Source organism: Cololabis saira, chromosome 17, assembly GCF_033807715.1.
Source record: "Cololabis saira isolate AMF1-May2022 chromosome 17, fColSai1.1, whole genome shotgun sequence".
NCBI classification, from domain to species: Eukaryota; Metazoa; Chordata; class Actinopteri; order Beloniformes; family Belonidae; genus Cololabis; species Cololabis saira.
Genome location: NC_084603.1, coordinates 24,611,213 through 24,639,202, shown reverse-complemented (window position 1 = coordinate 24,639,202; position 27,990 = coordinate 24,611,213). Strand labels below are relative to the sequence as shown.

The window sequence follows — 27,990 nt, the reverse complement described above, 5'->3', positions numbered from 1 at the left end:
ATGCTGGCTACGGCGTGTGGATTCCTGTTCCACATCAGAAATGACATGTGTTACTGGGCCAAGTGATGGCTCGCAGAAGCTCTTCAACTGGCCAGCAGATGCAGTGGAAAATAACTGATTTCTTTAAAAATCTGGAGTTTTCTCTGAGATTTTGAACAGTGCAGTTATGCCACAATTTGTTTAACCGGTAGTTAAATGAATAACTTCTATTGTTGTCTGGATATTATGGGAAATTAAATGCTTCAGACATGGGCCCTGGATAGCTTGGTGGGTTGAGTGGCGCCATTTACAGAGGCTGTTGCCCTCATGCAGCAGCGCAGGTTGGAATCCCAGCCCGTCTGTCCTGCGTGTCTTCCCCCTTCGCTCTAAACTAGGCCTGTGTTGAAAAGATCGATTCTCCGATTTTAAATCGATTCTCATATTAATTCCTAAAAATCGATTCATATGTCTAAAGATCAATTTAAAAAAATAATAATAATAATTTTTTTTTGTTTTTTTTCATCATTACATTACAACTTTTGGTACTTTTTTGTTTATGCCCAAAAAAGGAAGATTTTGTTGGACACGAGAATAACTGGTGCCATATTTTTGCCTTTAATTATGAAAACATTAAAGTTTTCAGTTATAATTGCATAAATTGTCTATATTTCTTTGCTTTATATACTGTCTTGGGGTTACATTTGCATAAATGTTAAAAACCAAATTCTCATAAATGGGGAAAAAATAAAAGCGATTTCTTTCGTCCTCTGTTTGCTGCCCTGGATATAATTCATGCAACAGCTGAAAAAACAGTTTTATTAACAGTAACCCAAATCAATATCGAATTGGATCAAATCATAGCGTGATAATCGATTCTGAATCTTAAGAATCGGAATCGAATCGATTCTTGATATTTGAATCGATCCCCAGCCCTACTCTAAACCCATTTCCTGTCCACCGACTTTGAATAAAGACCAAATCTACAAAAAAAGATGTTTCAGACATTAAGTTGCAAATATTTAATGATGTTTTGGAATAATATCAGTGTCTGATGTTCTTTTGTCATCCGTCAATAACATTTATTGTAACTCGGATAGCATGCATCTACAGCAATATGGCAAACATTCTGCATGTAACTTTAGCTAATTTTGGGTAACTTTAGCTAATTTTGGGGAAAAAAATAGAATAAAGATAAAAACACCTACCTTAAAGAGGTTAGCACCACTAATTACACTGACTTTCTTTTTCTTCTTTCTGGTACTTGTATATTTGCATTAGACGCATCACTATAAGAAGTAGTACATTCAAACCTATTCTAGTTTACCAGAGTATAAAACACCCAGTACTATGAGTTTGTGGACGGCATTGTGTTCTGTGGTAAGAGTAGTGGGGGGGGGGTGGAAGAAAACCTGGAGAAGTGAAACAAAAAGTAAAAAGCCGTAGAGCAGGGGTCAGCAACCCTGGTCATGAAGGGCCGCAGCCCTGCATGTTTCAGATGTTTCCTTGCACCAGCACACCTGATTGTAATTAAAGGTCACCATCAGCTTCCTATCCAGGTAATGTATCACGGTGTGATGAAGCAGGGAAACGACTGAAGCATGCAGGATTGAGGCTCTTTAAGACCGGGGTTGCTGACCCCTGCTCTCTCCCGAGAGAAGAAAAATGGTGGTCAGGCATGCATGAATGTAGATGGAAAAAAATGCATGAAGCAATTAAATGAAAGCGATGCAGGCGGAGCGGTGAGGATGTGAAGAAGGTGTGCCAGTTTAAATACATGGACTCAACTGTTCAGAGCAGGTGGGAGTGTTTTTAAAAGAGGGAAAGAAGAGAGTCCAGGCAGGACTGAGTGGGTGGAGAAGAGAAGTGGCTGGAGTCGTCTGTGATGGAAGAGGAGCAGCGAGAGTAAAGGGAAAGGTCTGCAGGATAGTGACAGCAGCACTGACCGAGAGACAGGAAGCGGAGCAGATGTACAAGTTTAAAATCTTTGCTGTGTGTTGTGATGGATCTGTTGTCGCTTTTATTTCACACGTTGTAGACTTGAATAATATCTATCCATGTAAGTAAAACGAGCTTGATGCATTTATTTTAGAACTCAAAGCTTACTCAAGTTATTTTCTAACAGGAAGATAGAAAAAACAAATGTGGGGAGGAACACTTGAATAAAATTACAACAAATTGCCCTTTAACATTCCTCCTCTCTGTGGTGCTCCTGTAAAATAAGTGTTAACATTTCTACTCAAAAAAATGTGTTGTTGTTGATTAATTGACAGTAAATGTAAATTAGAGGTATTTATTAAGCAGAAGTGCTATACACTTCAGGGCTCCAGCTTAAGTGCTCAAATTGCAGTTTATGTTTTATGCTTAATGTGTTTTTGTTTGAATTGTACAAACATTTTGAATCTCTTGTTACTCAGAAGGTGAATTCATTTTGATAAAGTTATTTATTTGAGGCATTAACTGTGTAATATTTACAGTGTCATGCAAATTACATTTAAAATGTAAGATTTTGAAGATGAAACAGTTTTCAACCTCCATGCTGCTGTGAGCAGTGTAGGTAAAAGTTAGACTTTTTATTTCTTTAGAATCAAAGTAGGTCCTCAAGAGATCTGTAAATCCATGTGATGTTTTGTGTTTTTTAAACCCAGAGAGGCACAGCTCTGCTGCTGGAACACCTGGCTGGCAGTCTGGCGAGCACCATCTCCGTCACCACCCACCTGGACATCGCTCCCCAACACCACCTCTTCATGAAGGGACGCAACGGCAGCAACATCAAGCACATCACCCAGAGGACGGGAGCGCAGATCCACTTCCCCGACCCCAACAGCCCCCAGAAGAAGTCCACCGTCTACATTCAGGGCACCATTGAATCCGTCTGTCTCGCACGGCAGTATCTCATGGTGAGTACCTTCCTTTGTTGGATTTGTTTGCATAAATGAATGATTTTAAAATAAACGTAGCTTTTCTGCCTACGGGCTGTTATTTCTAATATACTCTTTAGGTATTCAAATTCCGCATACTGTGCGGTAGCTCTTATGGTTGCAACTGTCCCATTAACGTCATCATGAAGCATGTCTTTTGTTGTTTTTTAGATGGGGGGGGTTGCAGCGTAGACCATGATTGCCTCTGGTTTTTGAATAGCTCTGGGAGAGGTTTGCTTGGCTCTGCTCGTGCTGCTGAAATATCCATGTCAGATAAAACCAGAATGTTTCTGACTTGCTGTTAGCCCTGGTGATTTATAGCCGCCACATACCTGCATGTAAGATGGATGCATATTTGCATTAGTTTGGCTTGAGGTCTTTATATCCTGACCATACCCAGGTTTTTCTTATTAAAGTTAATGATAACGGTTTGGCTGCAGATGGGACTGGAATTCAATTCCCATCAAATTCCCATTTCTACTTCAGAAAGTGCTTTTGGATTGGGGGTAACACCTCATTTACAATTTATTTTGGTTAACATCATGTCCACTGGTCATTCTTGTTTTGTCGCCCACAACCGCGGAGGCTACTCTTCCCTACTGTAAATTACTCTGGGATATGTCTGCTTCAGAAATGTGTAAAGGTAATGGCCGTTTAATCACCGCTGGCTTGAAGCGTCTGCTGAGCCGGTATTTATATGACATCTCTGCCGTAAACAACTTATGCTTTCTGTTTTGGAGATCTATAATGTGGGGCGGTATTTCTGCAAGAGGTGCTTGTCTTTGTCTGCGGGCGCGCAGTTGGCCCCGAAGACATTTAGCGAATGCCAAAGTTGTTTCAGTGTCCGAACGTGACTTTTCCCTGGTCTGGAGGCAGGAAACACAAGACTGGGTATCTTTAACTCAGCTCTCAGTTTTTAACTCCTCAGCAAATATAGAGCAGAGACACTAGGAGTGTCAAAGTTGGAGGATGCATCCTAAGATAGGCACCCTAAAGGAGAAGGGTGTAAAAATGGAAAAGGTGAATCCCTCTGAAGGTTGGAGGAGGGGGGAGGGGTTGAGGAATCCTTTCCCAGAGTAGTGGACTGTGAGATGTAGGCTCTTTCAGCCAGACTTTAGATTACATCTCCAATCCCTGGCCCTGTCAGAGCCAGTCTGACGCTATACTCTGCTGCTAATTACACACGCTCACAATAGGAGCGCTGTCCAGCTCTCTGCCCAAATTACAGACGTCTGTGGGGCTTGTGGTGGTGATCATGCAAAACAGATTGCTCTTGGCGGAATTTCCCAAACTCTGTGTGGGATGAACCAGCCATGAATTTTATATTTATTGGTATGGTTCACCTATTGGTCTGTAAATGGTATAGTATGAGGCAAAAATGTAGTGCTTTTATAAGAGGGAGTGTATAATTTAACTGTACAAATATGTCGGTTTTATACGGTTTTTCCACATATATGTCGTTGCGATGTTTGTTTTGCAGGGCTGCTTGCCTCTGGTGTTAATGTTTGACATCAAAGAGGACATCGAGGTGGAGCCCCACTGTATCACAGCGCTAATGGAGCAGCTGGACGTTTTTATCAGCATCAAACCCAAGCCAAAGCAGCCCAGCAAGGTAACAAACCAGGCTGACACCACAGCACAGACAGCTTAGCGGGTTTTAAGCCCTGCAAGCATGTTGCAGATGTCACTTGAACAGTCTCATAACACAAATCTTTATAGAAACCGATATGAACAATCAGTACTGGAGTTGAGGGGGGATGAGGGGGGATGGCATCCCCCCTGAAATAAAAACGGTCCAAATCATCCCCCCTGTAAAACTGCCATCCCCCCTTTCCATCCCTTATGTCATTTCATCAATGAATGTGGTTTTACTGCTATTTCAACATTTAGAGTCATCACCAGAAAAATAACACCAGAAAAATAACTTATTTGACGATTTTCACCTGTTTCAAGTAAATTTTCACTTGAAATAAGTAGAAAAATCTGCCAGTGGGACAAGATTTATCTTCTCATTACAAGCAAAAAAGTCTTGTCCCACTGGCAGATTTTTCTACTTATTTTAAGTGAAAATCTACTTGAAACAGGTGAAAATTGTTGTTTTTTCCAGTGATGATTCTTGTTTTAAGTGTAATAAGATTTTTTTTACGAAAATGAGACATTTTAACTAGAAATAGGACAAATATTCTTATTTTGAGTTTTTGCAGTGATCCATTTTACTTATCCTGTGAAGGAGATAGTCATATTAATAAGTTCAGAAAACAGTTTTTTAAGTGTTTTGATGTATTTGATGTAAGCCCAGTGGATATTTAAAGCTTAGGGTGTTTTGGTCAGTTCAATTATTTGTAATATATTATATCATTTGTATTCAGCACAAATGATCTGACCCCATATGATATTTTTTTTTTTTACAACTCGAGTACTGTGAACAATGTAGTGCATAACTCATCATGGGTGTCTTCCACATAGCATACTTTCATGAGTACACTCAAACACGGTATACTGTGTACTTACATGCTCCGTGTGTCAATGAGTACTATCCCCTTGAATACATGTCAGAAGTGATGATGGTGACCTTTCTTCTGCGGCTGCTTCATCAGAGTGACTTCCATGATGACGATACTTTTCATCTATCATAAATTTCAAACAAAACAAACTCCTTTAACCTCATTATCCATCAAAACGCCCTTTTCTCTTCTTTTCTCTTTTCTCTTCTGATTGTTTAAACCGTGTCATCGTTGGCACCAAAGATAAATCCCTTTCTTCTTTTTAAGCAAAAATGTCTGTCATTCGTGTCTCGCCAAGAAGACGACTGGGTGCGTGACGTTTACAGCGTTCCATAGTCGGTTTTCTCACCATTTTGAGTGCACCGTCTACGCACTTCATGTTTGGTGGAGCTGGTATATATTTTAAACATTGTTACGGTGGTCTGGCCTTGAGACCATCATTGCAGTAGTAATCAGTCTTAAGCGGCTCAGTTGGGTAGACTGTGAACATGAACATTTACCAGATGGTTCCTGGAATGTCTTATTTTCCTCAACTTAGACCAGTGATTTGTTGAGCCTACAGCTAGATTTCTATTGAGTTGTTATTTCTGTATGTACTGCACATTAAAGCAGTAATGTTCTTGGACCCATCGGTCATTATCTAATGAATAAGCCTCAGGGAGAAACAGCCATTACAACTGTAGTTTGAATGCAGATATGCCTGGTATTTGGAGATTGTCTGTCGGTGCACTCAGTCCCTTTGTTTTTGTTTCACTTGCATGTGAACAAATCCCAACGTGGTTGGCCAGAACAACCTAAACAATGCATCGACTATAAATGGCAATTACCAGGAAAAAACTACTAGATTTGTGTTCCCATCCTACAAATTTACCATATTCATATCCAGAATCCTGTTTATCAAGATAACAGTAGTGATTACAAAACAACCAAGATGCTAATCTCCTTAAAAAAAAAAAAAAAAGGAAAAATCACAAATTCATTCTCACTTGAGCCAAAACATATTTAAAAATTGAAATGAAATTAATATGCCAACTTCTCATCTGGAGGTGGGAAAACCCAGCGCTGCCATCTTCAATTTTAGAGTCTGGCAGAAGAAATGAAAAAATTAGCCACCTCCTCAGTTCAAAACTTGTTTCCATCAAGTGATGCAACATAGCATCACAATAAATTATAGATTGCAACATCACATTTCATCAGCGTTTGATGGAACCGAAAAGGGAAAAACCTGAGCCCAACACTGGGAAGAGCTGTGACCTATGAGCATCTACCGTAGCAGGGAGTTTTGCAGTCTCCTGTGTCCTCAGTGCAAAGTCTTCACATGATGGATGTGAACACTCTTCCAACTGGAAAATAACTGACTTCATTTCGGGATAATCATTTTAAAGTATGTTAATTTGCTTTTTTATTCAATAAAACCTATTATTTCAACATGTTTCTGCATATTTTAATATCATGTGTGACTGGCATCTGGCAGCTGCTCTATATTCAAAACATACCTCTGATGTTGCTCATGGACCGCCTCTCAACAGAAGTTAATATTCCTAATCATATTTCAGCACTTAACTGAGTCCTAACCGCCTCTTCGAGGTGCCCACGTCCCACCCTGAGCCGGGGCTCCGTGCCCAAACCAAGAGTGCTGCTGGGATGGCTGCGGAGGTGCCAACGTAAACACAGACCAGGCCTAGATCCACTTAAGAAACCTAAATTTTAACGAGGTGACAGCAGTCGCCCAAGCGGCCGGTCGGAGTGCGTGCCACAGCCCGTGTGCTGCCTGCTCTTTGGCAGACGCATGAAAGAGTGTTTGTGTTGGAGGGAGCGATCGTCCCGGAAAACCATTTTTCAAAAGCTTGAAAGAAAAGAAGTCGTCCATCAGGACATGATTTGTGTTCACGTTAATTTTCTTTTGATGTTTGTGAAGGTCACGTTGATGAATTTTTTTTATTTTTTTATTTACTGATTAAAGGTCTTTCAGATGAGTTGATTTTTATAACTCAAGGTGTAATAGTTGCGGTATTTCTTATTTTCTAAGATATGAACTGGATGTTTAGCAGCTGATGAAGAAACATTATTTTTCCCCAAACATTGCTCCCATGTTTCCTCGTCTCTCCCACACTACCCTGATGTTTATCATTGTAATCTTCCCTTAATTCCCTCTTCCTTCCTCCCATCTATGTTTGTCTCTCCGTCAGCCTCCCTTTCACTCCCCGTCTTCGGTGCCAGCATTCCCAGCCATATCTATCCCTTCCTCCTCACCGTGTCTTCCTCTTCTTCCCCTTTCTGCTTTTCTCTCTTCCTTCATTTCTTTTTTTCTCAATATTTCTGGACAGTCCTGTTTTTTTTACTCCTCAGTTTCTGACCCCTTCTTCTTTTTACCTCGATCTTTTCCAGTCGGTGATTGTGAAGAGCGTGGAAAGGAATGCAGTCAACATGTATGAAGCTCGAAAATTCCTCCTGGGTCTTGAGAGCAACGGCGTGTCTTCCTCGCCGGCCGTGGCACTGAATCCCACCACAAATGGTCCGTCCCCTTCCCTCATCTGCCCCGTTGGCCTGGACATCCTGGCCTCAGCTGGCCTGGGGCTGAGTAATCTGGGTAATAATGCTGTCTTGATTTAAAAGCTTATTCTCCATGTTTCAAGTTTGTTTGTTTTTCTCCATGATGGAGAGAAATGAAACCAAAAGATGAGACGCTATCATTCTGATCTTTGCACAAGATTCATGGGAGACCCTCATACATCTGTTCTTCCCATCAGGCATATGCAGCTCTGCAGGGTCTCCAAAAGCCTGCTTTTATTTGGTTTACAGAGTTATTGTGTGGGTGGTTTTATTTCATTTTTTTTCTCTTTTACAATCAGTCACAAATATCCACAACATCAGCATAAATCACAGCCGCTGAGTCACATCATGGCATCCGTGTCCCCTTGGCTGAAGGAGTTGCTTGCAAATTTGACCTCACAGAGTCGATTTGAATTTCATGCCAGGAAACTCCCCACATACTCATCTTTGATCAGCCAACCATCAGGAAATAACCCTCAGCAGCAAATATTGCTGCGCCGCTTACCAAGAATCTTGACTCGGTGCATCATGAGATGATGAATGGCTCCGACTGCGTAGGAGCTGGTTTGCAGCAAAAACCTCAGTGCGGATTTGCAGAGTTCTGCTCGGATCAGATGTCGGGAAGCTTTGATCTCGAACCTTAACTCTTGATTTTAATGAGTAGAATTAATGTATGCACAATATTTAGTGTTATCTCGTTTTAGTTTATGTGTGGTAAAAGAGTCTATAAGAATTTAAAAAAAACATAGATATGAGGCTGAGATCTGTTTCATGAGCCGCCAAACTAACAGGAAGAAGCTCAAAGTTAAAAGCATTTTATGAATGATGTCATCCAATTCAGCCATAAAAAACTACTGTTGTGTTACTTAGATCTCCCTGATCATTTTTGGAGCAACAGTGGTGTGTGTGTTTTGTTTTGTTTTGAATCTTTATTTCGGCTTGTACACACTTGTTACAAAACAAGATGAAAAGATTAAAAAAAAAAAACATTTCCTTTGCCGAAAAGGTGTAGGCTGAAGCCGTAGCTTATAGTGCCTACCCTTTTTTCTTATGATCAGCTTAAATATAAGACATCAGCATTACTCCGTGGAAACAAACAATACATAAAAAGACAAAAATAAGTAAGACAAAACACAAAATTGACGTTTCACATTCTAGAATGTTCCCGATTTTCTTCATCTTTAGGATAATTGATTTAAAGAACATGTAGATGATGTGATTTTCTCGTTGTCTTCATCTTTATTTGGATCTTTTTTTTAATGTTGCACAGGAAGCTCTGTATTTTCTGTATATATATGATTATGCATTTAAGGATTAAGTGTATAAATGTATTTTATTCTGTCTCCAACAAATGAAATGAGTAAATTTGGCTCAAAAAAGATCTCAGTACAGTAGAATTGTTCTCTAGCTTTTCTCATTTAAACACAGGGGCCCTGGGTGAAGCTGTGTGGACGGCCACATCCTGGCCTTTAGTAATTGCTACATGCCTCTTTTCCTCAGATTACATACGAGTGTGCCAGAAGAATCCCTGGCCTTATTCCTGGAGCCAAAGTAGCCCCTTGTTTAAGCCACAGACCTGCTTCTTTCTGTTTTCATACACTGGTGTTTGGGTTTAAACACCAAGCACCATATTGTTGGCACTTTCAATAGCAAGGTTTAATTGGGTATGAGGATACACTAGATGTATACTTTTATATCCCTGACCTTGTAGAAATGTAAGAAATTGGTTGAAGGCAGTTTGATGGAATTCCAGGGAAATTGCTGGAAGACCGAGATTGTTTTTCGAGGGACTTAGTGTAACGTGTGATTAGTTTGAAAAATGGCTTAGTGCTTTGACGGGACCACCGCCGATCCGTTCCCGTCATTCGCTTCATCGTCTCTTTTTCTATTCTTTCCGCAGGCTTCCTGGGTGCAACGGCGCCTCACTCCCTCACCAGCTCGGGTCCCCCGAACGCCGTGCTGAACAGCTTAAACTCCTCTCTGAGCCCTCTGCAGACGCCCAGCCCCAGCACTCCCACACCTCCTCCCTCCCTCTGGCCCAGCTCACTCACCAGCGCACAGAGTTTGTATACAGCACTATTATTACATTTTATCCTCAATTTGGAGGAAATGTATGTTAATGCACTGGGATTTCATGGAGGGACGTCTGCCCGCATGAACAGAAAGTACACGCAGCTTGTAGGTAAATCAGGGTTTCCGCGGGGTTTTAAAAAGTATTAAAAAGTGATAAAGGAAAATTGCCAAATTTAAGGCCATTAAAAGTGTTAAATTCACTGTCAGAGGTATTATTTTTTTTAAAATTGGTATTATTTTTTACCTTTTACATTTAAGCAGTCTATTTTATTGTCATTCACAAAGTGAAATAAATGTGAAACATCTGGTCAACATCAATGAGTTTATAAATCTGTTCTGTATAGTGTTCTATAGGTCAAAATCTGTATTAATGTTAAAAGGTCCGTGATTAACACTTAATGTTGTGACAGTTTTAAAAAAAAATTTGAAGGTAGTGAAAAAGGTATTAAATTGGTATTAAATTTAACATAAGGATTGCTGTATAAACCCTGTAAATGTTCTACCTTTTGTTGTGGAGTGCAAGTACGACCCCTATAAGTTGTTAAAATGTGTCGTTGCAGGCTTCACGTCTCAGCTGATGCTTCATCCGGCCACTCAGGCCACGCTGAGCAGCATCCTGCTGTCGGGTGTGCAGGGTTACACACACAGCACGCCGTCTCCCCCGCCAGGCCTCGCCCCCATAGACAAGCAGCCAAACGGGGTCCCGGACTGCGCTCTCAACGGACACGTCAAGGTACGCTTGCTCTCTTAACGGTACCAACTGCATCGTTGCAGGTTAACTTTAAATATTTGTTATTTCTAAGTCATTGAATTTCACTCGTGCTTCCCTCCTTGGCACGCGCAGCATCCCGGCTCGGTCTACGGGAGGCTAGCTACGGCAGCACTTGCAGAAACCGTTTTGAGTCCAGCCCCGTGTGACTCAGCTCAGGAAGCCAGCGGACGCAATCCATCAGAACCGCTATCGAGCAAGTCCAACCCAGATGAAGGTATTCCTCACTCAGAAATGCAGCCAGTCTGGCCTGGACGCCATGAAAAAGGGAAGAAAAAAGAATGTAATTTGTGGTTTTTCACATAGCGTTTAGGAATAGAAAAAAAAAGGGCTATTATGTCGCTTATGCCAAGTAAGATGGATCAGCATTTTGAGTATTGTTTTATTAGCCTATAATTAACCATGAACTGTAACTATGCTTAGTGGGGCTTCACATTTTGCTAACTTTGTACAGATATGACACAGAACAACTCACAAAACACAGCCACAACAATCAGAAATATCATATTTGGTCTTACGTTTACCAGTGGAACGCAATCATCTATTACGAGTTATAAATGTGTGAAGATTTCAGCAGTAATATATCAGGCTGCAACTACTTACTTTGACAATCTAATGTTGATTGATGACTATTTATCGATTTATTACTACTGATTTTTGGTTTGTAAGAATTTAGAGAGCTGTCTTAGTTGAAGGCGATCTGTGTAAATGCCTGCTTTGTCCAGCCAACAGCCCAAACATCCACATAATTAAGATTTAATGGAAGGGAAATCATTTAATTCCCACATTTAAAAGCAACCACACAGCTCAGCTCTAGCGCCGTAAAGAATGTCATCTTTGACAAACCACTGAATATTCTTTCCTAAATGTTTTAAACAGTTACAATCTTTGTTTTAAAATGAACTATTGTTGATATTGCATAAAAAGGTGGTGTGAAAAGTACAGTATGTTGGAGGGATATAAAGTTTCAAACTAGAAAAACTGAACTATAGCTGCTTTAGAGCAGTATTTAAGCAAAAGTAAAAAGTCCTATGTCCTTCCCATTCCAGTCACGGTCACAGTGATTGGATATTTAAACAAAGAAAACAACAAACAGACGTGTTTTACTTTCAAATAATGTGTTTTATGTCTTTTTATCTACAGTAGTTAATAATGAGGTTTTAGGTCATAAATGTGTATAAATATATCTGCAAGCATTCAAGGACCGCTGTAGCGCAGATGGAAAACCAGCCACATGTGGTTTGTATTTTTTATTGCTAAACAATATATAGCCGAGTAAAATCGGCAGGATGTCCTTGCACATTCTCAAAGATTTGCCTCCCACCCAAAATATCACCTCCAGTTCCTCAGAGCCTCTTGCTTTCATTTGCGTTAAATACGATCTTGGGATTTATGTGTTGTTGTAACCTTGGAGGGGCTAAAATTCTGAGTTAACATTCTCCACTCCGCTGGACCTCAGCCTTGCAGACGGAACACGAATGTCCAATTTGAGATTTCCATTTGAGATTAATGTTACTGTAAAAACCACACTGAGGAAAATGCGCGGAGCGAACATGTTTCTGGTTCTCTGTACCGTCTTCCTAACCTCTCGCGCTCTCCGCCGACGTTTATTGGAGCAGAGGTAGATTAACTGCTGGTCTCCTCGCGGTTCAGAAAGGCCCTCATTTCCTCTCTGTCTTACACTTGCGGTTTTTCCCTCAAACCTTCACTCTCACGCGTCTCATTTTTCCCCGCTGTTTTCTAGGCTGTGTGTCCTGCTAACTTTTGCCCCCCCCCCCTCCTCCTTTAACTTCCTCCTGTGTCCCAGAATGTGTTTGGACTGGCTTGCCCAGTCCGGCTCAACGCTGCGTTGAGGATTGAAGGAACTTGGGGGAACTGTTGAAACAGAAAAACCCCAAATAGCTTCAGTGTACCGGCTGACATCATATTTTTTTGTGTTATACAGCTCGTCTACGCTCATATCCTTGAAGGTGTGCATTTACGCAGAGCAGGTTTTTATAAAATGAAACTAAAATAACAAATGAAACCTCCATAATCACAGCTGTGATGTTTCTAATGAATCCAGGAGACTTGTCTCACTTTAATGCACATGTAAGACACATTTACACTCACTGACTCGGCCACCGCAGAAACCAGACTTGAGAAATGAGAGCATTTTAGTATTTCAACTTGTCATATTTTGTGTGTTTCCTGTTTACAAGATGGTGGATAATGGAGGGGGGATGTTTGTTTCCTTCAGGCTCTGATACATTTGTGGAAGTGGGCATGCCAAGAAGCCCCTCTCACTCGGCTAATGGGAGCGAGCTGAAACAGATGCTGGCTTCGTGTAAGACGCCATCAGGGAAACGGCAGGCTGTGGAGCTCCTGCAGGGCACCAAGAATTCCCATCTGCAGTACGTTTTGTATCTTCGCGTCATTTACAGCTTCCCTTGTTAAGCATCTCTTCAAAAGTCTTTCACAGCTCATGCTGTTAAAATCTGCAGTCCTCTTTTAACCCCTTCATATATAAATAGAAGGGACAAAATGAAGAAAAATGTAACCCAACCGTATTTTTTTCTCTTTTTTTTTCAAGAACATGTTGCGTAAAGTGACAGATGGTTGGTTAGTTGATGCCACATGGCAGCGTCACCATGGACAGCATGTTTCTGGCTCTTCTAAAAAGTTCTTCCCACTCAAATCTGATCATTCTGAGTCATGGATCAAAGTCAAATTTATTTTTACAGCACATTTTAAAACGACAGAAATTGGTCATCGTGCTTTACAGCCAAATAACAATAACGGCTAAACAGAAACAAGTGCATTCCCATGTGAATTATCTAAGAGGTGAATCTGAAGCGACGGCTCAAACATGCCGACTGAGTGGCATGTAGTTGGACGGATCAACTGTTGCACAGATTAACAGATGCTCGTTCACTTCTACTTGTAAAATTGGATCTGGGATGGTTTTAGAAAAGCAAAGTCGCTCTTTTGTGCCGGTTAAGAGGACCAAATACCCGATGATTAAACCTTAATAATTTGAGATGGTTATTCAACCTGACCATGCTTTTTGATTCCAACAGCTCTGACTGTCTCCTGTCGGACGCCGAGTCCAGCTCGTCAGACAGTCCCGTAGCAGATAAGAGGGCGCCCGGCAGCGAGCGGGCGGCCGAACGGGCAGCACAGCTGAATGAGAGGGAGCGGATCAGACTGGGGCCACAAACGTCCTTCGCCAACATGCAGGTAAATGCTCTCACATCAAGCACAAAATAGACATTTTCATAGGTATTACACATGAAAGAAATGATGTCCTCTGTTCTTTCAGGCATTTGATTATGAGCAGAAAAAGCTGTTGGCAACTAAAGGTGAGTTTAAATATGAGATCCATCAAATTCGTCAATATTGGCGCATTATTTAAACTCATCAGAAGGCACATGTGCACTAACTAAAGAGATAATCAACAGTTATGTATCCTCCTGTTAGGGCTGGGCGATATGGACCAAAAGTCATATCTCGATATTTTCTAGCTGAATGGCGATACTCGATATATATCGATATGTTTTCTGTCCCATAATTGGGGTTTCCCCCAAAGCATTATAGCATAGCATCTCTGTTAGCTTCATTTTTTTCTGAGGCAAACCCTTAAAAAAACAGTCAGTTTTAATACAAAGCCTCGTGCCAAATGTCACACAGGTTCCTTTATTAACAGAGGTCTGCACAATATCAAAATGTATAAAACAAATGAAATAACAATAAACTGCCTGCATATATAGAATAAAAATGCTTCTTGAATAAAATAAAACAAATATCCCTTTCCTGCATAAAAATTTAATTAAAATACACACATGCAATTAATACAATGTAGACAGTAACAGGCAGACTTTTCCACTGAGGTTGACAGTTGTGCAAATAACAAAACATTTGTGCAAATCTCAAATAAAACATTCAAGTCAATTTGTCACAAAATAAGCTATATCAAAATCATAAAAAAAAAATGTAATCGATATAAACTACTGTATATTGTCTCGTACCATATTGTGTTTGAAAATATATCGATATATATTAAAATCTCGATATATCGCCCAGCCCTACCTCCTGTATGTGTTTACATCACCTCACATCATTATTCTCACAGCTATGTTGAAGAAGCCCGTGGTGACGGAGGTCCGGACCCCCACCAACACTTGGAGTGGTCTGGGCTTTTCAAAGTCCATGCCAGCTGAGACAATCAAGGAGCTGCGGAGAGCCAATCACGTCTCCTATAAACCCAGCATGAGCACCACATACGAGGTCAGACACGCGAGGCCTCAGCGTTTTCATCTCTGGCTTTCATTGATTATCCGTCCAATTCTTTTTTTTTTTTTTTTCTGTGCGTTTTATTTTTTATAAGTGTTTTGGTTCTTCTCTCTTCATGTTGTCTCTCAGGGTTCCCCGCTGTCCTTGTCTCGAGCCGGCAGCCGGGAAGGTATTGGGAGCGGAAGCGACTCAGACAACTGGAGGGAGAGGAACGGTGCCGGTCCGGGCCTGCCAAATCACGCCGACTTCCCCTCCGCAGTCAGCAGTCCGAAGAGGAAGCAGAACAAATCTGGTCAGCGTTTTTTGCAAAAAAAAAAAAAAAAAAGCACTTAACATTTTTGGCATGAAAACTTTATTATTCTTTCATAAAGAGCCTTGAAAAAAATGAAATGAAAAGAGGCAGATCTCTGTTTTAACAGGTCTCTGTTTATCTTTAATTCTTGGACACGTAGCTGTAGAGCATTACCTCAGCAGCAGCAACTACATGGACTCCATCTCCTCGGTCACCGGCAGCAACGGCTGCAGCCTGAACTCGTCCCTGAAAGGTTCGGACCTGCCCGAACTCTTCAGCAAGCTGGGCTTGGGGAAGTACACCGATGTCTTCCAGCAGCAAGAGGTAATCTAGGCAATCAGCCCACTTATTGCTCGCTGAATAATTTAAGCAGTGGGCCTGACGACCTGAAGAATGCCGCTGGATCATTCCAGAATAACTTGGAGTTGTAATTTTCACTTTACTCGCCCACACGAGAGTTGTGGTCGCATGGCAAATATGTGACCCAGTCCATCACTTTGAAACAAACAAACATATCCCCAGCTGTTTATCGCTATGCCATATTTGTGGTCCCCACATGTTCACTTTGATAGATTCTTAGATTTTCCAGTAGTTTCAATTTCTCGTTTTTTTCCCCAAAGAATTGGGACACAGTTTAAATCAGTGTTTTTCAACATTTTCATAAGGCACAGCACATTTTTTTAGAAAACAAAAAGTACATCACTGCCCAAAAATACAAGTTTGGTGGGCTGTATAAAACAATGGACGAAGCATTCGGTCACGCGACCCATTGATTAAAGCCTGTTTTTTAGCCATGTTGCTTCAGAAGCCAATGGTCCTTCAGCCAAACCCTGCTGAGGTATTTGCAGAGCTGCCGTCAGACATTTACAGCAGGATATACCGTTTAACATCTCAACTCGATGGTGAAATCAAATAGGATGCTCACGTTTAGCCGATGCTGGGTTAATACAAACAGTTGTAATTAACGTAATAGATGCAATGTGCTGTTCAGCGTCGTCTTGCTGAATGGTGCAAGGCCTTCCCTGGGTGAACGTTGTTCTAAAACCTTATCAGTCAACCCCGTGCAATCAAAGAGCCGCTACCTAATGGAATGGTCCTGCCTCTTTTTAGTGGGGAGGATTTAGCGTCCATGGTTTCAAAATAAGAGTATTACATTTTAATTCATCTGACCACTGGACAGTTTCCCACTTTGCATCAGTCGATGTTAAATGAGCAGTGACCCAGAGAAGAGGATGCTGATTCTGCGTCATGTTCACATAAGGGTTCTGGATGGGTCTTTGGAGGGGGTTACATTTAAAAAAATAAAAAATAAAAAAAAACATGTTTGTTTTTAATGCAGTGCTGCAAAGATGGCATAAAGGGATTTCCTCAGATTCTCTAAAAAAGTGATTTTTTTTTTTCTTTTGCTCTACCTGATGAGATATTCTAAGTCTCTTTAATTTTACCCTGATGAATGTTATTCTGCAATTGTTATACAACCTTTTAGTTTTGTTTTAAGCTTTACTTGTTAGAGACCCTTTGGATGCTCCTTATACCCTTTTTTAAAGTCCAGATGCATTGACAGTTTCAGCAGGTATTTTTCTTTTGTTCCACCTTTTGAAACCGATCTAAACTTTATTTTTAGATGTGTTCCTGACACCAGATTTGAAATGAACACGTTTTTCACTTTCAACATGGATGTTCTAAATGTTCTATTGTGAATGAATTATATGTTTATGAGATGTGCATGTCATTGCATTCTGTGTATAGTTGGGTTTTATACAGCGTCCCAGCTTTTTGGAACTGAATTGCATTTTCAACTCAAGGCGACTGACGAATTGAAATATTACTAATAATCAGGATTTGAACCTTTCTGAGCTATTTACCTTTTGTCTGACTTCTGACACGCTATTTCTCAAATTCTTACATTTATTTAGTTCAGTTTGATGCAGTTTGTTTTTTTTTGTTTTTATTGGCGTTATGAATGTAACATGACAAAAGAACCAAGTAAAAGACATATAATGATAGAAGTATTCCACATTTTGCTGCTAGTAAGTTTAGTTATGGCTGAGCAAACAGCAAAGGATGCCAGATGTTTTAGTTTACTTGACAAACACCAACTTTAAGAAGATGTTTTGGCACTGATGTCTTTTTAAAATCTGCTTCCAGATCGACCTCCAGACATTCCTGACTCTTACCGACCAGGATCTTAAGGAACTGGGCATCACCACCTTTGGTGCCCGCAGGAAAATGCTGCTCGCCATTTCAGGTATGAAAAAGGAGACGCACATGTTTTCATTTCAAGGACCAATTCAGTTCAGAGATTGCTCCAAGTTACCTCCTACTCCTGTGCTGATCACTGACACCAGCTGGAGCCACAAGCTGCCAGCTAACCACTGCTGAAGGATCTGCACACATATAGACCTGTGCATGTCATCAATGTTTTCTGTTCCGTTGCTGCAACAAACATGAAAGGAGACCAGCTGTGCAGAAGAAGCAAAGTCCAGCTGACGTAGCGGTCGACATGACTTGGATTTGAGAGCTGATGGTTGGCCCCTGTTATATAGATTTTTGTGGAGAAGTTCAGAACACCAGGATTAGAACTAATTTATCTTGAAAAGACATACACAGTAATTTGCAGCACCAGCAGCAAAAGGGATTTGGACAAATTCTTCTCAGATGACGGTGCTGAAGCTTGACCAGCTGCTGCAGCTGCAGCTGCCTTCCCTGATGCTGATGCAGACTCGGCCTCGCTGTCACGCCTGATCTAATGTGAAGGTGTTATGTGACACACTTTGTTACTGACATCACATTTTGGGCTCCGGACGTGTTAGCTGTGTTTGGAGCGTGTGCTTCCTCCCGTTGGTATTCTGTAAAGGTCCAGTTCAGAAAAGCTCAGACGAGAGCCAGGGTTGACGGCGCAATGAGAGGAAATGTCGAGGCCAAAACTCTGATTTGAAAGGAAATGGGATTATCCAGGGCCAAATTGGGTTTTTGCTGCCTGTCACTTCTTCCAAGCACAGCTCAACTTTCATCTCCACTGACCGGGTCAAGGCTTTCCAAACAGAAATGTGTTAGTTTACACGCTTTTTTTTTTCTTTGCTTCTCATAAAGTGATGGAATTCCAGTAAACGTGATCCAGGTTTCAACCTGCTGTTAGTCTAGCAGTAAAATGAGTTTCTGCAGTGGTCTTTGCTCTGAGGGAATCAAAGTAAGGGGTTAATGCTGGCAGCAGCAGAACAAAGCTATCGTATGAAAAACTAACATTTTGTCCCAAGTATTTGTCCAAACTGCTGTAATAAACCAGATGGAACGCAAAAACAAATCCTCAGTGTTGATTTCTGTGGTGATTTGAATCTGTGGTGATTTTTTTGATCAGTGGAGGCCAAGTGACGTGTCATCACACACTTTGGTTGTATTTACTCCTTGACTTTGATTTGCTGGAATTCCCACAGCAACACGAGGAGGGTTTACCCACAATAAAAGGCATCTTTTTATCACCTTTGCCTCTGCTGATGTTTTGTGGTCCTTTTTTTTTTTTTTATCCCTTCTCAGAACTAAACAAGAACCGGAGGAAACTTTTTGAGCCACCCATCAGATCATCCTTCCTGGAAGGGGGAGCGAGCGGACGCCTCTCCCGCCAGTTCCACTCCGACATGGCCAGCGTCAGCGGGCGGTGGTAAACTCCCGCAGACCTCCGGGCCATCCTTAAACCGTCCATGGACACCAGCCTCCAGCGTCTTTCAGTGGTGCCCAAGCTTTTCAGCTTCGGCTGGATGAAGACTGTTCTCAAAGTTATATTGCTAGACATTAGAAGAACAAGGAGAAAGAAAACGACATGTGTATATGTTAAAAAGCCATAGTTTTACCTAAAGTGCCAACTAGAAAAAGGGATTTCTCAGATGCATAAAGTTCAGTGTTGACTCCTTGTAGAACTGTTGAGTCTATGTGGAGCATTTCTATTTGAAGGGTAGTTTTATGGTTCTGAAGAAGGGTACTGTCCAGTATTTCTGTCCACTTTTTGTACAAGGGAACAGGCAGAATGATTAGTACAATCATTTAATAGATTGATACTACCTGCATTCGTATTATGCTATTGTATCAGTGACATGCACTTTAATAATACTAGATTTTTGCCTGTGAGAGCCGAACACCTTAGACTGAAGTAAGAGTAGCTTTTATTTCCTTTTTTTTGGGGGGGGAGACTAAAAGCACAGATGCATTTTGTACCAAACCAAAAGTAAGCACTTACCTAGTAAGATTATGCTGCCACCAGATGAAGTATAAAATAGGTTCATTGTTTTGACTCGATCAACTTTAACACTTAAACCAAAGGAAAGTTATCAATGTGGCCTTTGACCTTTAGCTGCCTGCAGTGTCTTAAGTGGTGGATGCCCCCCCCCAAAAGGTCAGTGTTTGTGTTCAACAGCAGTTTCTCTGTGTATATCTAGACAAAACAAACAAAAAAGTAATAATGATATTTTGTACTCATTATGCATTATGATTTTATGTTTAGTTTTTATTACTATTTTAGGCAAATGAGTGGAATGTTTATTGGTAATCAGTTTACATATGTATTATTATTTTTTATATATATATATATATATGTTGAATGAGTTTCTATAATTTTTGTAATTAAGTTCCAAGTAGGAGTCTTTTACTTTCTTCTGCCCCTCAATCTGTGGAGCCATGATATGGCTGTGCCATATGACGGCAGCAGAGACGCCAGGCAGGCTCGGCGAAGCCTTCCAGGCCTCTCTGGTTGTGTCAACAGGCGACTTTCTGTGGTTTTCTTTCTTTCTTTTCTTCTTTTTTTTCAGTTCTGCATGGCGTCTTTATATCTAGTTGTTTTTTTTTCTTCCTTTTTTCATTAATGGCCACTTTCCATGTGCCTTAGGCCTCCCGGAGTACTCTCGCGTGTATCTGGGCTGTAAGATACTATACCAAGGGTTCAGTGACACTTTTTCTTTCTTCCTCACCTGCAGTTTGTATTCAGAGCAAGGAAAGACCTCAGAGCAGAACAAAGCCATGCTTTTTGTAGCATAAAGTGCCAGTGTACATAACTCCCCTTTCAGCGGGGGGATATTTTGCTAAGAGCACCAATATCTGAACCTTACTTCCCTTTCAAGACAGGATGCATCACACAAAGAGCCAATATATTCAGGGCCAATTTAGTCTCATATGGGAATTTTTCTAAGACAAAAATAAGGAACCAAAGTTACTAAGAGGGCTGAGATTGAAGATAAAAACAAAACTGGATGTTTCAGCTATCGGTTATGCAATCTAATATCCCAAAAACCAAGTTAAGCTGTGTTTAATAAAGTAACAGGATTACCGGCATGCACGCTGCAGTGTTTATCATCAGAGCTTTTGCTTGTTTTGAACTCCTGTCATGTTCAGTCACGTGTTTTAAAGGGAAAACGGTCTTTGTCACTAACTCTGGATACCACGTTGATTTTGTGTGCGTTTGACATTCTTAAAATATGTCAGATTTACTTTACAAAGCCAACCAACTTTCCAGTGTCTTGCATATTTTCTAGTGCAATTAGGTGCTTTATTCCGGCACATCGAAACGAAGGATGGGGAATTTTAGTTAAAACGTGTACAGTTCTTAAAATCCAGAAGCTATGTAGGGACGTGACATCACCGCACATTTAATTATGATGGAAAGTAACAGCAGCTGTTATAAAAGTTCATCTTTTGTCATCTCTCTTTTTCATAATGATTTGCTACAAGGGGATTTTTACTTTCTTTTCAATTTTTTAATCATTTTCCAGCACTCCCTTCCATCTGATTTCAGCCATTTTCAATGTGGTTGTCAAGTTAGTAACACTATGTTAAATAATATTCTGACATGGTTGCTGATGCAGACCAGGTAATTATTTTTTTTTCCTTTTTAGTCTTAAGACATGATGAAGAGGGGTAAAGCTAATATAGAGTGGGCTTCTTTGTTCTGAGAGGAAACCTGGGGCCATTTCGCCCCCACTCATCATGGTACTACATTGAAACTGTTGAGCACTGATTCTCCCAGTGCTGTGACTCGTGTTCCTGCCTAGCAGACATTTGTTTTCATCCTTCATGTTGTTTAAATGTGTTTGCTCGGAGGGCAGCAGAGGTTCTTGTCTTATCAAGTGAATGTTATTTAGAAAATTATTGATGCATGTTATTGCAGCTTGATTATGGATCAGTCAAGGGACTCGCCAAGTCAAAAAGTTTACTGCCAGCTTGTCTTGTCTTTGCCCTTTATAGATTAGTTTCACAATTGTCTTTGTTCATTGTATTAATTGTATTGTTTTTTCCAGGAAGGGATGTATCTGAAGGAATATTTGTACTGCAATCAAATGGTACATTTATAGTAAATGTAAACCACTACAGAAATGATGTGTTGCTTAACTTTTGTACATCTCTTTCCTCTTATACAACCATTGTTCCTGTATGAGAAGAAGGTACAATTCTGCACAAAGTTCTAGATGAGAATTTGTGTGAAAACAATGCCATGAGGCCCAAGCCCCTGTTCACTGTGGCATCTGTTGATGCTCGTCTTGTTCTGACTGTATTGTAGTACAGATGTAAACAGGACACTTGTTAGGAAAAACGGTCAAGCAGGCAAAAAAAGAAAAACAAATAAAAAATGTTTGTTGAAACATTTAAATGGTATTATGATGGTAATAAATGTATGCAAAACCAACAATGTGTCTGTTTTGTGCACTACATTTGTCACAAAGTCACAAACTATTGGTATTGGTAATTGCATTGAGCTATGAAGACACATGAGGGGTTAGGGTTGATGTCCAACAAGACACTTTCCTTGTCTTTTAGTTGGACATTTATAAAGCTCTTAAAATCTGGTTTGTTTAATATAAGCAGCTCCTCATCATTTCGACTTTTTTCTCATCATTTCGACTTTTTTCTCGCCATTTTCGACTTTATTCTCATCATTTCGACTTTTTTCTCGTCATTTTCGACTTTATTCTCGAGATTTTATTTCAACATCAATCTCGACATTTCGACTTTTTTCTCAAGATTTTGACTTTTTTCTGGACATTTCGACTTTTTTCTCGACTTTTTTCTCGTCATTTCGACTTTTTTCTCAGGATTGTATTTCAACATTAATCTCGACATTTCGACTTTTTTCTCGAAATTTCCACTTTTTTCTCGACATTTCCACTTTTTTCTCTAAGTGCATAATGAAAAAACAAATCTCCCCCCAGTTCTAACTAATATAGATACATGCAGCATGTGTTGCCTCGATTCTAAGGCTGATACAAGACTTTTCATTTTTTGCGGCTCCAGACATATTTGTTTTTTGCTTTTTTGGTGCAATATGGCTCTTTCAACATTTTGGGTTGCAGACCCCTGGACTAGATACTTTACTGCTGTTTCATTATTCAGAGGAACAAAAACTGACACTTTTATTGTTGACCACAGGGGGGCAGTGTTGCTGCTTAAATTTATACATCTGTTAAAGAACACTCCACAACAGATCATTAAATGTTTATTACTGACATTTAATTATTACGTAGGAAGCTTTTACCATTTTATGATGTTTCCATTCGTTGTTATAATATTTACCATGTTTTAGCATTAAAGATATTTATGTGATGGAGGGCTTATTTTGCCCCTTTCTTCCTTCAGATCCATCAGAAGGTTTTCAACACTATTGGATCTTTGTTACAATTTGTATCCATTTCAAAATCCCCCACCTCATTCTGTGTTGCTGACAGGTCAGGACTGCATGCAGGCTAATCCAGCACCAGCATCCATACTGCCTTCTCTTTCAGGTGTGCTTTTGTAATTGAGCTTTTTTTGTTTTTGTGCTTTCAATTGTTGACAATCGCACTGAAATCCCTGAAAAACATGTCTTAAAGGCAGCTTATGTTGCTCTGAAATCCGTGCGTTTTTGTGTATTACAGGGAGGCTGAATTACTTTTTGACATCACAAAAAGAAGTGGAATATTGATCATTTTCACCACAACACATATTTCCACTCAGTGATTGTGTAAGGAAAAAAGTATTTCCCATAGTTGATGAAACCCAAACTGTTTAGAGCAGCAGAATATAGCTTTGGCTGACTACAGGTGCAGACTAGTACTCTGCCCAAACAAAGATTAACAGTGAGAACACCAATGTTTTGTCTGCTAGAATGAATCATCCTCAACGCTTTAAAATCAGCATGCTTCCTTCCTTTCTCCATTGTCATTCTGTATCGAGAATACCGAAATCTGAATCATCTCTCAAGTCTTATTTTTGGTAACTTAGACACTCAGTTTTCAGTCCAGTTATTCACCTACTTGGAAAGAACATGTTAAAGACGTTTGGCAGATTTTTGCACTCATTGATGTTACATTGCTCTGGGCCCAAAGATACTGACACCGCCTCTACACTTCAGTGATTTTTCCCAATACATTCATTGGTAAACAACAGATCTTCTTTCCTCAACTCAGCATTTTATGGATACTTCCTTTGTACCAAATTTTGATTGCAATAACCTCATTCTCTTTAAACAGATTAAATGCTGTCAACTTCTTTAAAATAACATCCTTTAAAAAAAACAACTCTTTATTGGCCAGAAATTGGCCACATCTCAGTTTTATGGGGATGTGTTGCTGCCCTGAACGCAGAAAGGGATGTTAATTAACCCATAAAATGAAACTGATGAGTCAACACACTCAACACTGCAGGGACTGCATGAATATCTTCTATTTTTTTCTTTGTTTTTTAACCATTTCTGGTTATTTGGTCATTTTGAATTGCATAATTTAGCCACTGACCAATAGCCTAGACTTCCTAGAGGAAATAAGGTTTTTGCATGTGTATGCTGGTGTGTAAAAAAAAAAATACAAAATGAAATTCTGGATTTATAACTTCTGCGCCTCGTTGGAGGGCACACATGGTGTGTTCTACCAACTGATTCAACAGAAGGGAAAATAGTTTTTTTCCAGCTGACATGGAGAATGTGATTCATATGTCGATTTCACTTGTGATCCAAGCCTCTTCCAAAGCCCAGACCTGTCTGCTAATCAGAGCAAATTAATGTTCAGATGGCACAAAGAGAGTTTCTCATCTGATGCAAATGAGCCCTTAACAGAAGCAGGTGCCGCCACTGATCTCTGTTGAAGCCCCTGATTTACTCATTTTCTCCTCCCCTGTCATTAATTGAAACAGGGCTTTATGAAGCAAAAACAAAAAGAAATCAGACCGCCTTCATGTTTATATAAGATCACAACACTGAATAGGATGTAAATACTGGTATGTAAGAACTGGAGAGCAGGGTTGGCATGTGGGAAGAAGGCTAAGAAAACATTTATTGTGGCCTCTGCTGCCAATTTTTCATATGATGAAGCCGTGATTTAATTCTGATGTGTTAAACTATAGACTCCATGTACATTGTATGTAGTCTATAGAGTTTCTTAGAAAATAATCCCATCAAGTAGGTCACATGAAAATCCTTTCACCCAACAAAATAGTTATATTGCTCCAAAAGAGAGTATAAAATGGCTTTTAAGTAACATATCAAAGTCTGTCTTCATCTCACTTTGGGCAATTACCTGTTCTGCCAGATCATTCGTGGAGCCCAGGAAGACTAATTCTTGATCTATTGTGTGAGACAAACCAAGTGGGCAATGGCTAGATGACTAAAATGGGAAAATTATGAGTTAAGGAAGGAAAAAATATAATGATAATAATTTAAAAAAAAACATGCATGCTGCGTCAATACTTAAAGACCAGCAGGGTCTAGAACATCACATACTGTATTGTTCTCATGGGCAGCTTGCCTCTGCAGGAAAGGTGTAAATGAGAGGAGCTGTGATTTGGTAGCAGCCACATCATATCTGGCTGTTTTCCAGCAGGCAATATGCTCACAGTGCCTCATGGCATCTCTTTCTCTTCCTCCCTGCTCATTCTTTCATATGCATACTTAAATCCACACAGCTAGAAAATACCCTCGCTGTTTGTCTATCTACACCTGTTTGAGCTGATTTATTATTGCCATGTGACTGTGAAATAGGGCATTAGAAACAGAGAACGGTCAAAGACTTACTGCAATTCTCTGAACATCTTAAGTGATGCATTTCCTCTCAAATCCTGAGATAACCTTAAAACCAATTTTGCTTGCCTCATGGATTCATAGCATCAATTATTCATTAGCGATGTAATTTGAAATGAGTTTCTTCTGAGGAAACATACTGATGCAGCTCGGGTTGGAGCTTAGTGAAGCCAGGAAACCAGTTTCTTTTTGACGTGCTTTTGCTTTTTGTGTGCATTTCCAGCTCTGATGGCATCAAACCATCAATTCAGACAGCCGAGTAGTTTCAGTCCTCGGGCAGTGAGTCTACTAAATTCATCCTCCACACTAAAGAAAATGCTCCAGTTAGACCTTTTTGTGGGTGGTATATAGGGCCTACATCTGTAATATTTTCAATACTACCTTGTATTGTGTAATGCTGTTTTTGAATTTAACCTGTTCATATCAGCTTAGTTGTAGCAGAACCTCTGTTGACCAGTCAATGAACTGCTTTCAGCTCAATGTCTGTCTGACGTGACCAACCCCCAACTCCAGTTATCAGAAACCAAGACAGTCACAATGATTGTCTGATTGTCTCCTCACATCTCATCCATCCAGCTCTTCATAGATCATATTAGGATGGTTCAAATTTACATCATGATGTTGCACCTGATGGTATTTTTTTTCTTTTTTTAATAAATGTGATACCTCTACAACAGATCATTGATGGGCTAACGACAAATTGCAGGAAAAACACGTATTTGACACTAAAATCTGCAACGGTTAATACCATTTGTGTGTTCAGGTAGCGTAACTCAGCCTTTATCGGCTGGAAACAGCAGGACATTGATGGTTCTGGTCTAATGACACGCATGTAACAGATCCCACATACAAGCTCAGTGGTTACCTTGTCTAAGCTCGTTGGCTGTATCCACTCAAAAATAAATGTAAAAACAATTCACCAAATATTGCAAGGATATTGGCAAACCCTATGTGAAAGAAGATAAGATAAGTTATACTAAATATATTTTTGTGGAAGCACCCATATTATGCACATAGATAGGAGTGTCTTCTCAAAAAGGTTTAGGCATTTTACTATTGACAAAATACATATTTCTCAAAAGGAAGACATGCTTTAGAACCTCTTTACAGTTTAATTTACCAATTTTCTTTTTCTTTTGTTTAGTCACTTTGCGGCTCCGACTTTCATCTCCTGAAAATCTCGATCATGGCCGTGGCTCACAAACATTCAGGCAGCTTGTCAGTCTTTCTTTGATTTAGTCCAGATTAGGGACTTGGTGGGGAATCTATTTTTAATCATGATGCCATTGAATGCAGGAAGAAAAGATTAGGACTACAAGGGAGATATTGGGAAAACCCGAAAGAAATAACAATATTGCCTAACTTAATTTATGGAAGTTTTTGATATGGATTTTTTTATCTCTGCGGACAAAGGGGGTCTTTCTCACTGTTTCCAGTGTTTGTGCCTAGCTATTTAATCAACTTATGGCTAAAGCTTTGTTTTTGTTTCCTCATCTAATTTTCTGCAGCAGAGCAAGTAATCGTATTTCCCTAAATGTCAAATTGCTCCTCTGGGCTTTTCCTGCTTTGTGCAACCAATTTAACTCATTTCATTAAAAAATCTATTCAGACCTTGCTTTAAATCATCTCACCTGATTAAAACGTGCAGCCCTGTTGTTTTATGAACACTGGGTCTATGAATTTAGTTTAACTTTCATATAAGTGCTGATGAACTGCGATGTCATGGGACTCTCCCATCCGACTCTCATCTCCATCATCAATCAAACAGCAGCTAAGCGATGCCTCAGACTGCAAATCAATGATATGCTTCATTTAATGCCCTAAAATGCCAGACAAATGTGTTTGGGAATGAAGTGACACACACACACTTATTAAGGCCTGGGGACTTTGTATTGTTTGCTCCCAGTGAAAAATGTTCTCCATTTACTGTCTCACACTTGACCTCATCCAGGAGAACTGATGTGTAGTGACAGGGGTGTGTGTGTGTGTAGAATGCAAGATGTAAATGTATATACATATAATGAAACTTATCTAGATATGGGTCACTCCTCTTCCTTCATCCTTTCTTCAATTTTCACATCTTTTTGGCAAGAAATGTTACCAGATCCCTGCTCCTGCTATTTCCCCATCTGCCGTCATATGTTCATGTGGTCTCTACATGCAGCAGAGTGAACAAATCAGAATGGACAGCCAACACAGACACACTGTGGCATGAGACAGTCTCTGCACTGTAAGGTGAACTTTATCAGGTTTATAGCGCAAACAAGGAAAGCAAAAGAATGGATAAAAGAGACGGTTTAAAAAGGGGGCATGAAGGCCAGGGATGTGAGAAGCGGAAGATGAAGGATGCAGATAGAGGAGGGGGTAGGCGGAGGACTTGGCTGGGTGTGTGTTGCAAAGGGCTTGGTGTCGCTCTCCTCCATCCTCCTGCGGTTCTGCTGGAAACACTGATGCTAACGCAGGATGACTCTCGCTTGAGGGGATGCAAGTGGGTGGAGAGAGGGGGACGGCAAATAGACTGATGGAGGTAGGGTGAGAAGGAGTCCTCCACGAGCGGCCGTCCTCATCCTCCACATCCTCTCCCATCCTGCTCCCACACCAGA

At 40.3% G+C, this 27,990-nt stretch overlaps 1 protein-coding gene across 2 annotated transcripts in view; it reads left to right on the top strand.

Moving 5' to 3' along the window:
• LOC133463440 (protein bicaudal C homolog 1-like) overlaps positions 1-21,960 on the top strand; it is a 72,694-nt gene extending 50,734 nt beyond the window's left edge. Inside the window, exons 8-21 of one of the 2 annotated variants that reach the window (XM_061744984.1) lie at positions 2,625-2,876; positions 4,378-4,509; positions 7,790-7,991; positions 9,855-10,016; positions 10,588-10,760; positions 10,872-11,013; positions 13,036-13,189; positions 13,856-14,015; positions 14,098-14,137; positions 14,908-15,062; positions 15,198-15,360; positions 15,521-15,684; positions 17,509-17,608; positions 18,895-21,960. In XM_061744984.1, the coding sequence (XP_061600968.1) occupies positions 2,625-2,876; positions 4,378-4,509; positions 7,790-7,991; positions 9,855-10,016; positions 10,588-10,760; positions 10,872-11,013; positions 13,036-13,189; positions 13,856-14,015; positions 14,098-14,137; positions 14,908-15,062; positions 15,198-15,360; positions 15,521-15,684; positions 17,509-17,608; positions 18,895-19,022 (2,127 nt within the window). In that variant the 3' untranslated portion in view covers positions 19,023-21,960. Of the gene's footprint in view, positions 1-2,624; positions 2,877-4,377; positions 4,510-7,789; positions 7,992-9,854; positions 10,017-10,587; positions 10,761-10,871; positions 11,014-13,035; positions 13,190-13,855; positions 14,016-14,097; positions 14,138-14,907; positions 15,063-15,197; positions 15,361-15,487; positions 15,685-17,508; positions 17,609-18,894 lie in introns of both variants that reach the window. The other variant, XM_061744983.1, reaches the window with a different exon arrangement.
• The last annotated feature ends 6,030 nt before the right edge of the window (positions 21,961-27,990 follow it).